This window comes from Diorhabda carinulata, chromosome 1, assembly GCF_026250575.1.
Source record: "Diorhabda carinulata isolate Delta chromosome 1, icDioCari1.1, whole genome shotgun sequence".
Lineage (NCBI taxonomy): Eukaryota > Metazoa > Arthropoda > Insecta > Coleoptera > Chrysomelidae > Diorhabda > Diorhabda carinulata.
In genome coordinates, this window is record NC_079460.1 from 26432997 (window position 1) to 26446687 (window position 13691).

The 13691-nt window shown below is 31.4% G+C and overlaps 1 protein-coding gene across 12 annotated transcripts in view; it reads right to left on the reverse strand.

Annotated features, from left to right (window-relative positions):
* LOC130890825 (trithorax group protein osa) overlaps positions 1-13691 on the reverse strand; it is an 80395-nt gene that overhangs the window by 2039 nt on the left and 64665 nt on the right. For 3 of the 12 annotated variants that reach the window (XM_057795236.1, XM_057795261.1, XM_057795253.1), the window contains 5 exons: positions 11271-11459; positions 10406-10772; positions 1245-1504; positions 1037-1181; positions 1-967 (listed from right to left, as the gene is read on the reverse strand). The exon at positions 1-967 is cut by the window's left edge and continues 550 nt beyond it. In XM_057795236.1, coding sequence (XP_057651219.1) covers positions 1-967; positions 1037-1181; positions 1245-1504; positions 10406-10772; positions 11271-11459 — 1928 coding nt within the window. Of the gene's footprint in view, positions 968-1036; positions 1185-1244; positions 1505-6187; positions 6470-10405; positions 10773-11270; positions 11460-13691 lie in introns of all 12 variants that reach the window. The other 9 variants (XM_057795192.1, XM_057795210.1, XM_057795183.1 and 6 more) reach the window with 5 other exon arrangements.

Below are 13691 nucleotides of genomic sequence, written 5' to 3' on the forward strand. Positions count from 1 at the left end.
AAAAGTTCCTCCTTTTCTCCGCATTTCACTTTATTATCATTTTCCAATCGCATATGAAATGGAATACGACCGAATTCTGCCTGGAAAGGAGGTAAGATGTGATCTGCACTGGTATACCATGGATCAGTAGGAATATCCGCTAATGTATTTGCTCGATTGGGATCTCCTTTGGTATCCCAATCTCGTACATGATCCTGAACAAATATATCTTCAGCTCTATCAACTAATTTCACTGGATGTCCTTTGCGGGTTATAAAAGAGTAATTGGTACTTTCATGCAAAATTACTGTCTTTAAATTAGGATCTATTGGTTTTGACACTCCTCCGAGATCAACTTCGGTTCCCAAGTCTTCTTCTTCACGCGGATATGGACCATCAAACATGTCTGAAAGACTACGCTTGAAATGTTCCATCAACAAATCAAGTAAACCAGGCCATTGATTCAAACCAAAATAACCTACAGTGGAATCGTCGAATAAAAGTACATTAAGAATATCAAGAGCATAAGTACTCTCTGAAAGTAGTCCAGATCGTAGACACATTATTATACGCCAAGCATCAATTTGACCAACATCACTTTTGCATAATCTTTTTCTACGATATGAAACTGGAACGGTAGCTTCTACACTGTCAGGTGGAAAAATGATCTCTCGCTTAGGCACCTGACTATGACTGTAAGTATTACTGGCTGTAGGTTGGGCTTGACTACCTTTGGCACCACCAGGTGGTATTATATTTGGAAATGGTTTACCTGGCCTATGAACAGGCCTCATATTCGCGTTTTGTCCTGTGGGCTGTGCCATCCCTGGCCACGGTGGTTGACCTGGTTGTGGTTGCTGATAAGTTTGATTACTAGGCCAAGGACCTGCTGGTCTTCCACTCTGATTCCACTGTTGCGGAGCAACTTGTGGTGCACCTGGCGATCCACTATACTGAGGTCTATATTGGTTATTATTTGGCCAACCACCTAAAATAACGAAAGATTATTATCATATGATCAATCATAATTATAAAATAACCAAAAAATTCTTCTTACCATACATTGGAGCTCGAGGTTGGTTGTATGGGTATGGCTGATCTTTGGCAAAATCAGGGTGTCTTCTTTGTACTTGAGGACCAGGAGGTGGCATATTCTTATTTGTATTCGTTCCCGCCGTATATCCACTTCCGCTTCCTGATCCCTGCTAGAAAAACGAGGAAATGAAAATCCACATTGACATGAATATAGATGATGATGCACTTACTGGTACTTGATCTGGACGATAGTATTCAGGATGCTGAGGATAATTTCCTGGACCTGGTTGAGATGTAGGAGGTCCAGTATTACTGGGAGCTTGTCCATAAGCAGGTCTTGGACTATACCCAGAACCAGGAGTAGTATTGTATCTGTAAGGATCTTGTGCCACAGAAGATGGAGGTCCCTGTGCATTGTTGGGTGTTGAAGGAGGTGCTGAAGAATCACCAGAATAAGGAGGATAGACTGGTCTAACAGCTGGTGGATAGCCTTTCAGAGAAAAAAATTGTAAGTTATAAGTATTATAATTTACAGAGAAAGTTATTTCCTATATTAAGAGGATGTGAGCTTAGATTTACCACATAATGTAGCAAAATACCATTAAAATTGATATTTTGTACGTCAGTAAATAGAATATATGCCATCATATGGACGAAATGTTAGACATCCATTTTTGAACAACACTTCGAAATTACCAAACATTTGCTTCAGAAAAAGAAAGGGAGTATCCAACTCTTACCCATCTTCTCCAATAAGATTTTTGCAACATCTTTCAATACAATTAACAATTTCAAAATTTTCTGATAAAAATTTTAAAAATAAAAAAAATTCGGCAAAGGTATGAAAAAAAGTACAGGAAGACAATTTTTGGATATGAAATAATTGATGCCGCAAAGATTCCAAGTGAAGTTCTTTTTTGAAAATGTAAAATAGCTTTTTAAATAAAAAATTAACTGCCGAATATGAGGCGCTATAAATTTTATGTGAATCTAAGTTTCAAAAGCTAGAAAGTTTTGAATATGAGTTTTAACAGCTTGCAATGAAACGGAAATATTGTGTAAGTAGTATAATTTAATATAAAATATGTCTGAGGTGGTTGTAGTGAAAATGAATTGAAATATTTTGGTAATATATCTATCTAAATTGTTTTTAAGAATGTTAGAATGATTAAAACCTTAAAAAATAAAATAAAACATGAGCCTTCACCAAAATAAATATTGAAAATTAACCTGCAAATGACACATTTTTGTAAGTGTTATATGAATGTGAATCTATAAGAGTCATTCCTTTGGTCACTTGTTCACTCATCTTCTCAGTTCCACTCTTTGTTCAAGATTCTCATAAAAATACTATACTTTACACAAAATGAAATTTCCAGTGCTATCAGTATATTTATATTTTATTATCATTTTTATCAATTGTTGAAAAATTGATAAAGTAAATCTAACATATCACACTTAGTATAGAATCAACTATATGTAACGATCGCAAAATTCAAGTTTAGAAGTGTTTATAATATAATTGAAAAATCTAAAAACATCCAAATACTAGAACTCCGATAATATTATCGACATTATCAAATAAAAGGTACCAACGATAAACGGGAGTTGAAATATACCATTTTTGACTTCTTCATTAAATTACATTTTTACTACTTAGAGTACTTGTAGACAATGACACAATCTCTGAGCTCTGAGAGAAAATATATTTGAAATTAGGATATTGGTAAGGATTATTTTGGAATGAACACATTTCAAATTAAATAGATCAATAATCCATAAAATTTATCAAAAGAAATATAGAAGGAAGATTGACTTTTCAATGAAAAAGTTACTTTATTATAGAAAAAATATATTAATGCATCTAAATGTTCTTGATTTTAGATCTCTAAGGTTTTTTTCTCAAGTTCGGCATTAAAAAATATCAATAAATCAACATAATATTGGCCAATTCACCGTTTTCCTCTTTTATAAATAGTTGGTAAAGAGTATACCTTTAGAATCTTAAAACAATGTGGCCATGGCCTTAATAGTCGAAAAAACGGTTTTTACTTTCTTTGGAGCATGTTCCTCCAATGAAGTTCATTGTTTCGTCTGTATGTTTGTTTCTGGGGTATAATGTTATACCCAAGTTACCTTTACTCAGACATATCGACGGAAAAATTCACTTATATAACATTTGAAGTATCCAAACATTCCATTGAATTTTTAATGTGGACGAAGTTTTCATCAGGATTGAGTAATGGCACCCACCACCCACCTTGCTTGCTTGCATATGCATTCGATTGTAATAAGGAGCTATATCACGATCCATAAGTACAATGGCTCGGATTTCATTAACTAGTTCTAAAGTAGTTGCAGTAAATGAAGATCTCGGATGTTCAGCATTATCCGTGATCATACGGTCAGTTTTTAAAACAGACAGCCTCTTATAAATCATTCCATGGGGTGGAGCACCTTCAGAATAATATTTCGTTAACTGTTTTTCTACATAGAAAATAATTTTTAATTAACACTTGAGACTTTTCTTGATCATATTTACGCAGTTTTCTTTATAAGAATATTGAAGCTAATCCATGTATTAATTTTTGACAGATGGCACAAAAACATGGCGGAAGTTAACAGTATAATCACTGTAGCACAGCGAAAACTCACCGTCACACCGACGTTGTAGATGGAAAGATTTTAAGAATTATAAAACAGTAGCTAATGAACAAGTTCAAGGCCATGTACCATTACTCCAACTTAAATACGCACACACAACAAACTAATTTTCTATGAATGAATATACAAATCAATATCGATATCTGTTTAAATATCTAACAACGATTTAACTAGTTTATATGTAATCGTTTCAATTTGGTACATTTATTATCTTTGAATTATTATTTAATCAATGTTTGTAAACATAAATTCTTACATAATCTAGGTAGTACTGATCATTGTTATTATCTTGAATTTCATCTGTTTTCATATTCATCAAAACTAACTACACAAAATGGAATAACTAGTCAATTATCCACTATATTGCACATTACAAAACATGAGAACCCTTGTATGGTTGATACAAAGGTTTTATTCTAATTAAAAAAAAATGCCTTCACGTTATTCTAATGCGCATTCAAAAAAAGAGGAATAGTTGATAAAATTTTTTAAATATTTAAAATTATCAATAGTGTTATTAAATTTGGCTAAAGAACTGAAAATTTACAAGATTAGGAGCATGATGATGATGTGTAACGTTTAGATTTTTTCAAATTATAACCCACAGATACCTACTATAACCACTTTACCAAAAGCTTAGTAGCCATAACTCAAAGTTTGTTGAATATATATTATTATATATATTGAGTATATACGAAGTGTGTAAGAGAAGTAATAAAACTGATTTTTCATTTACCGAAACTCATTATTTTAAAATACCAATGTTATCTCCTTCAAAGTAGATTTCTTGGGCAGCTTTATACTGGCCGAGTTGGTAGTAGCGCTGGATGTCTTCGACTTATACTGTTTTTAACTGGTTGGTTACAGTCTTTCAAACTAGGACTATTGTTATTGGTAATCCGTCAAACAACTTTTACATTGTCATCAGTGCACTAATGTTTTTTAATGAAATCAACTCAACCTATTTTTCAATGTGGATTAAAGATAAGGGTAATTTGACTAATCCTCTGAAAGTGTTATTGAAATATCACTTAAATATATGTAGAGGAAAAATATTCTTTTCGACCTAAAAATGAAGAACTATAAGAGAAATAAAGAAAAAACATTTTGAAATCATTCCTGGCATCTAGAATGCCACGACAGAGCAGATGGAAGCCATTCCATGAGGAGTCTTCCAGAAATGGATTCAACATTAGATAATTCACCGTATATTTTAATCACACCTCTTCTCTCTGGTACAAACTGTACAAAATTCTCAAATTAAACTGAAACTCTAGATACTGCGAAGAGTTATAAGACAGAAACATTGACAATCTGAAGATCATTAAAATTGTACTTTTTATAGACTGAGAACTGATCATATTTCTGTTTGAAAGATATAATTATGAAAACAAAACCAACAAGACAAGCAATCTACTTCTTTAACCAAAAAACCAAAAAATTGGGAGGCAAATAACATGATACTTGAATCTGCACGATATTGGCCCAATTCAAAAATCAGCATTTATTATAGAATGTCACAATTCAATGACCAATTTTTGGAGCAGTAGACCATACAAAACAAACAGAGCAATTGATATTTAAACCAAGTAAGACGACTTACTATATAATAAATACAATAAAAGCTATTAAAAAAAGTATATGTAACAAAAGCTTATCAAATAGAATAGAGAATTATGAAGAACTTTGAAAATTGAACAAAAAACAGAAATTTTATTGCAGATCAATAAAATTATATAAGAGAACAAGGGCATATTAAATATAAAACGTAATGTACTTGACCATGTTACAGAAAATAAGGGGGACATATGTGAAATAATAACATACTTTATATTTTTACTTCTGGAGCAAGTTTTGTAATGTAATCCCCTTTTTATAACTTATTATTAGGTAGAGATACAATTTTGTTGTCGAAAGTAATAAATGAGGGGCACCAGAAAAGTCATACTTAGTATATTAATATATATATATATATATATATATATATATATATATATATATATATATATATATATAAATATTTACATATATATATATATATATATATATATATATATAATAATTCTAGAGAATATGATCTTGAATAATGTTAGTAGTATATTACTTATGTTGCCTCCAAGTGCTAATGAATTTAACGTAGACGTCGACACTCCTTTCTGTGATGTACAATAATGTTCCATGGCCAATAATTATAAAAAGTAAGAGAATGAAAAAGTAGTTTTTCAATCCTCAGCTTTTCCCTATATCCAAGTATACAATTGAACATCTCCAGAACACCGCACTATCCGGATCCATTGTAAGCTCTCCTAATTACAACTCAAAATTCAGCATCAACAAATTTCACTATTTTTTAACTCAATTTCAGACGGTCCAATCAATCACAAATTTGCAAAAATCTGGACCAAGATTTTATCACTGATTTTTGAAAAATATTACGTCGCTGGGTAGACTTTTGTAGTGTCCCTCGAAAATAAGTAGCTTTTTTCGAAAATGAAATTTGTTAACGTACCTGAACCTGAGGGATAGGGAGAATACTGGTCTGGCGGTGCACTTGAACCGGATCCAGGTCCAGGATATTGGTATCCAGGTTGTCCGGAGTAATTTTGACCAGGCGGTCGAGAAGGTGTCCCAGTGGGATACGAAGGGTGTGGTCCACCTGTAAATGGACCACCTCTTGGAGGCGGACTTGGAGAAACGTCATCAAAAGGATTGGAAACGCTTACGTTGTCTGCAGCACCGCTCGAAGGGCTGGGCCCTCCAGGTGTGGCACTATTCAGATGGTTCACACCTCCTGGACGTGAACAAAAATACGTTGTTACTTGATGAATACGTTTAATACATAACAGCATAAAACGAATTGATCTGAAGTGAATTAAAATCCATCACGTATGAGTAGATTCGTGTTTTTTAATTTAAATCAAATTGTGCTATTCAAAATTTAATAGGTAACAAGTTGATATAAGAAAAATGAACAAATCTGGTAGAAGTGATATCTATTTATAAAAAAGATAACAAAAATTTTACTTGTCTTTAATTTAATTTACTATAATCGAGCTAATACAGTCGCTAATATTTATTTCGACCATAATTTTTCCTTATTGCTTTTCGTTTATAAAAATATGAATTGGTTGTATGTAGCACTTGGAATATGGACAATCACTAGTCATCTGAATACAATTCTTCCTATTTCTCTGTATATGGATGGAGTTAGGCGAACAAGTTATGTTAATTTAAATATATTCCAAAACACGGCAAATGTTACCTAACTATTTATTAACATTCAACGTTCAACCTGAAAATGTTGTTCCTACCCCCAACCCCTTTTTATGACAGGTATCCTAACTTTTCAAATGAAAAGTATGGACTTGTGATGTATCATTTGAAAGGTTATTTATTCTTTATTGTGTTTCGATTATTACAAAAATTAACATTGTAATAAAATTCACTACAATATAATAATAAATTAAAATGTGATAACTGTCAATGATGATAAAAACATAAAACTATTGATGTCAATGGAGTAGACATTGAAAATGCTCACCGTGATCGCTTCTGCAAAATCCTATTTATTTATCCTATACATTCAATTAAACAAATGAATTTTGGAAAAAAATTGTAATATACTTCAAAAATAACATTTTTGAATGGACAATGAAAAGATGAAAAAACCTTTCATATGATATATCACAAGCCCGTTTAAAATATTAGGGTATTAATTAAAGATAGTGATAAATAACATTTTAGAGTTATAGATCAATTTCTAATTCCAATTTCACGTGTTTCGGAATGTTTTATAGATATTTAAAGTAACCGATAAAAGTAAATGCTTTTGGTTTTTCTACAATAAAAAACAGAGAAAGACCTAAAATTTGAAATAAACTGAATATTCTCTATAGTAGACGAAAGAATGGAGTGACAATTGTTTATTCCCTGATTAGACACAAATGAATAGGAAGAAATAGAAAAGATACAGCTTGCTTGAGAGGAGATTTATCTGAAACATTCAAACTGACAAGTCAACATACTCAATGACAAAAACAATTATAGAATAATATACAGAAGATCAAAAGAAAACAAGGACGTGGAAGAAGTATGTAAAGATAATCATTTGAGGATAACATTGCTTTTTTCGAGGTAATCTACTTTGTCGTCCCCCAGCTCAATCGTCTCTTCTTCTCCTTTACATTATTTGCAGTTGTCTATTGTCACTCCTCATTTCTGGAGTCTTGTGCCAACAATAAACTATTCACTGATCAGTCCAGTGGTCTTCTGAATTGAGTGTTTCGCAAATCTTATTATCTCTTTTGTTTTCTCTACATTCTTCTTTTAACCATATATCTTTATTCCACACAAATGTTGAAGTGCACAAAAAATTGAATGTTATATCTTAAAAATGGGTCTAAGGTGTTGCAGATGGAAAATAACGCTACTATTAGAGAATGCGGTTAATTGGAATGGAATGTATCTTGTATTTTTTATATATGGAACGTTTTTATTATTTCGCAAGCAGTTTACATTATTCTTATAAATTTTTTAAATTAACTTGTCTAATAAGGTTTATAATAAATAGGGAAATCATATATAAATCGAAAAGTAGATGCTATGATGCCTGTTCACAAAATATTAAATATTGCGTGTGTTTTAATATAAAGATTTTAGTGACCTCATCAGTAATAATGAACTTTTTCACCATTTCAGGTGATCTTATTCCCGTTAGGATCTGAATTATTGAATTCTAGCACATCATCATATTGTTATCAGATAAACAATTCATTGTCACTTTGAGTAAACACCAACAAAGATATTTGTTATTTTTTTCTTTAATTTTACATTTGGCGAATATAATGTAACTTGTTTGGAACATCACAGATTTTAAAAAACAAAAAATTTATAATGGATTTATTTGTAATAACAACGAGAATTATTTATTTTATATTTTTGAAAATGTATATAAAACCATTAGACTCAATAAATTACAAGACCCTTACGTGTAAAACTTTTTAGAAATTCTACAAGACAATTCTGAAATAATTGTGGCGTCCACGTCTTGAGCGAGTATTTGCTTGCTATTGTCTAATTACTTTGTTTGTTTTAACTAATTTGTTTTAAATTAACTTTCTTCTTTATTTCTTCCAAAAACCCATGCGTTTGCTTAGTAGTAATGATATATTAGTGTTCTGTGTAAAGTGTTTTACTCCTTGTATTAAGAAGAAAATGGATATCTCTAGATGTGTTCTAGATTAACTATTGCTCAAAAAAATTTGAAGGTACTAGTTTTGGTAGAATTGAATAATTTTCAAAGAGAAATTAAAAAGCCTGAGAAGAATCTTGGAAAACGAATACAATTATGGTAAAATATTTTCTGAGAAATGGTATTTAGAAAAAATTCATATATATTTGATCACACTACTATACAAAGATAATATAACGCTAGGAACTGAAATGCCGAGTATGAATCAAATAAACTTTTAAAAATCAGAATCAGGTGGCAAGGAAGACCATACAGTTTCGCAAAACAAGATAAAAGGGTCTACTCAAGAGTTTATGAGACGTAGGCTTTCAGACTCAATAGTTCCTCCCGGGAAAAGTTTTGACTTTGTATTTAAAGAATTGTTCGGAAACATTTGGAACAAAATCACGACAATATACCCTACCACAATCGCCTTCTTTTAAAATTGCCAAAAAGTGCCCAGAAAAACAAAATTGACAGGGCGAAAGAAGTATCCAGTTCGACTTCTTTCTGAGAACAAGATTTTCCTAGAGACAATCAACACTATCACTGCCAGTTAACCTCAAATTAAGCTATTGACGTTGTAAATGCACAGAAATCGGACATCCTGTACATCAGAAAAATTTTAAGAATTTCTTTACATCGACTGTTATTTCTCTCATTATAGATTATAATGAATCGTATTTTTCCATATTAGCTAATGTTTTAATTGTATCTGTCTTGGTTTGCAGGAATTTGTAAAATTTCTAGTTATTCATTATAAATTATTCACCTATTTTATGAGAAGGAAAAACGCTATAAGAGTTGAATGTATTTGAGAGAGTCTGTAGTTTAAACAAGCTACAGTTCTTTTCAATTACTCCCATTAGTGATAAGTGCTCACTATGAACTAGTAGCAGCTCTCTATTTTTAGTCGTTTGATGTGCATATATCATTCCAATTTAGTCCCATACCAGGCTGACCTGTGGCACTCGAAGGGTTTTTTCAATGAAACTACACTACGAAGTTTTGATAAATTTCAAAATTTCTTGGAAACTATCGAGCAGGTATCCTTCTACCCAAGTGATATTAAATGTTTGAAAAGGTCAACCAAACCGTTCAAGTATCAAAGCAGTTGGTAGAAGGGAAGTATGTTTAAAATGCATATCCGAATAGTAGCTTATGTCGGGCTATACCACTCTTTCAATCATCCATCAAAATAATTAATAGACCTACAAGAATACTATAATGTTGCTTCAATTCAAAGATGAATTATTAATATTTATAAGCTACCAACATTATGGACTGTTTTTATTTTGAAAAAGTCTAAATGTAGTCTTGCCATAAGTTATTCCGGAATCTCGTTTCTAAATGGAGGATTGAGCTAATTTGAATGTCAATAACAGAACCATTTCCATTCTGAATAGTTTTTATTATGGGATTGTGGCATTCAAATTAATATTTGTTTTATATATTATAAAAATTCAAAATCTCACATTTCGTTAACTACGGACTTACCTCCATGTGGAGAGGGAGCAGACTGCGAGGAAGGCCGCTGTGGAGGGTAGTCTGGGTTGTTAGAAGATGGATAGCCACCGTAGGTCGGATAGCCATCCATAGATGTACCACTTGATCCAGGTGGAAAGGAATCTTGGGAATTAGAAGAACCAGGAGATGGTACTGAAGTAGCTTTCGCGCTCTTTTTCTTCGATGTTGCTTCAACTTGGTTTATAATAGGCTGAGGATCAATACCACCTCTATCAAATTGACATTCGTACGCTAGTAAATTTTTAGTGTAGTGCTTCCTTAGCGTATAAGCAGCTGATGATGAAGCACCAATCCCTAACATCCCAGCAATATCCTTCCACGTTTTATTTTTAGTCACCTGTAAGAGTGCTAGTTAAAAAATACTCCAAGCTTGGTTATTCAATTGATGGTATTGCTTTGTTATATATTCTAATTGTGCGTCTTCCACAATTGCAATACACAGACATCAATTATTTAACGTTTATAATATGAATTCAATTTTTCAAGTTTAATTATGTAGAAAGAAAAAAATTCATAACTAGTTATTCAAAGAGATTAAATAACAAACTATAATACAATCCTGTGAACTTGAATTTAAATACCACGAAATTTTCTATTGAATGAACTCACATAATTAACCATCAATTGAAAAACCATTAATTCCTTAACACACATAAATCTCTCCATATCAAATTTTGATTTGCAGAAAACATTATTGAAACATTATTACATTATTTCAGTTTATAAAAAAAATGAAAAAAAAAGTGTGAAAGTGATAATTTTAAAAGTATAATTGAATATGTTTTCAAAATATATTTGAAACGGAGTAGATTCACACATAAACCATGGTACAAACCTCCATAAAGCCCCCACGATCCTTTACAAACATATACAAGCGGAATAAATCAAGGGGATTCTTGGAAATAGTTGGACATGTGGTGATAGGTGTTCTCCTATCATCCATGAACGCTAGCAACTTGTCTAACCAAGCTTTCCTTTCTGGATTTTCATCCATTTCGTACAGCTTACTTAGGCTGTCGGTTTTCTGGAAACATACAATGATCACAAAACAAAGAACGCACATATGCAATTAGTTCGACCACATCTGAATGTATAAACCATGTTTCCATTTAAGTATTTTACATTTATTTATTAAAAATTTCATTACATACAAACTGTTTCTTTTAATAATGGGATAATATCCTTTTGAAACAGCATTTGATAGAGCTCCGTGATAGTTGCAATACTTAAGATAATTTACGTAGCATTATACAGATTGATACTAAAAAGTATCTTAAGGTTTAAGGTTTGTAGACAGAGACAAAGAAGAACATTTTTTATAACAACATCAGTTGGTGTTACTAGAGCTCTGAAACAGAAGAAATCGACTCAGTGGTACCAAGAATGGCTAGTCTGAAATAAAAAATAGAATACCAATATGGTTGAGTGATGGCGAAAAAGAAACGAGGTAAACGTAGTAGCTGTCACTTTTTTGTTGATCAGTAGATACATCGGACTCTTAAAACTCACTTTTACTTTTCATCGGGAGCAATAAGAATGTACATGTGATTTCTCACATAGAATTAAATTGTAAAAGGTAAAGAAACTTACAGCGTCCTCCTCAAACTTTGGCGGCTCTTTGAAATAATATGGAGATGGCATTGTATGATATATCCTAGGAGAACATTGATTACCTGATAATGATCATATTTAGACACATTAGAGAATATGTAAGAAATCATGGAACTTTAACCAATTATTGATGTTAGTGAGCCAAAATAATAATTATTCTCACTCGATGGGTGTATGCCAACGTTTGATTCGTCCAATGTAATGTTGTGACTTGTGAAACGATGCATATCTCTAAAGACAGAAATAAACCATTATACATTTGAGTTTTTAGTAGTTTTAAACGTTTTTCACTGGCTACTATCTATTCAACTGCTTTCAAGTACTTTGTTGTATTTTGGATAATCTCTCAAATTACGGTGTTCTGAACTTTTAGGGTAATTTGTGTCTATGCGACCGCTTTTACTCATCTATTAAACATTGTTACTTAATCAATTCTTGACATTATTTTTAATCAATTGTTTTCAAACGAACAAAAGCTGCTTCACTAAAATAATATACTCAAACGTCAGATTGTCAGAAAATGTTTGCATATGCCGTTTTTGATCTTTGGTTGGATAAAAATGTTGGGAGAGTGTGACGTACGTCATTTGATAGTGAAACTTGGGAATCATGTTTAATGTATTAAATATATAAACTTGCAAATAGATTTTTGAAGGAAAATTCCGTTTATAGATTAATACAGGTGCGCCACTGATGAGATTGGTTTATACGTTAAGTAAATAGCACGTGAAACATATGCCATAAATACATCCAAATATGGTCAGAAAATTCTGTATAAAAGTGTGAATAACTATCGGCAATAATATTGAGTAATTTTGGTGGTTCCATTTCGTGCAATTTCAATTAATACATAACCAAAATACCCCCATCATTAGGTTTCAAGCAAATGAATGATGTTCATAAATATTAAAATTAACATGTATTAAAGCAAATCGTCAAAAAGAAAGCAAAATTCATGAATTGAAAAATAAGTTACATAAATATTAGTTACTGGTAGTGAAATGAGAATGAATATTAGTGACAATTATGAATATTTTAATGATACTTTGTTTAACAACAAACAAGATTTATAAGTATTTTTTATTATTGAAATAACCAAAAAAATATTTGAGGGTTATCAGTTACTACAGACTTTCTGAAGTTATTAGATCTTTTCAAGTTAAACAAATATGTTTACTTCCAGGAAATGCCAAAATTACTTGAGCTCCATCGATTCTATCTATAGAGAATGGAATGCTGGCAAGCTGAAACATCCATAACAAATTTTGTTTTGCTCGAGTATATAGCTTAATAATAAATAAAACTATGTCTACATAAAGTTAATAATTTTTAGTTTGAATATAATTCTTACAAAGCTACCAGATGTTTTCACATCAACATTATACCTCTTCTAACTCCGACATATAACGGGACGAAATAATGTTAGAACAGAAAACAATTGAAAAAAATTACCTATTTTTGTTTGAGTATATATTACAAATAATGTTATAGAACTTCATGTAGTTACTGGATATTTTATTTACTTAGTAACTTATAATATTTTGTTATTAAAAACGTATTGTTTCTATGTATATGTCCCAATAATTTGTTATTTCTAAATTATAATCGCTCCAAATTACCAAGTCATAGAGCATAAAGAATGATT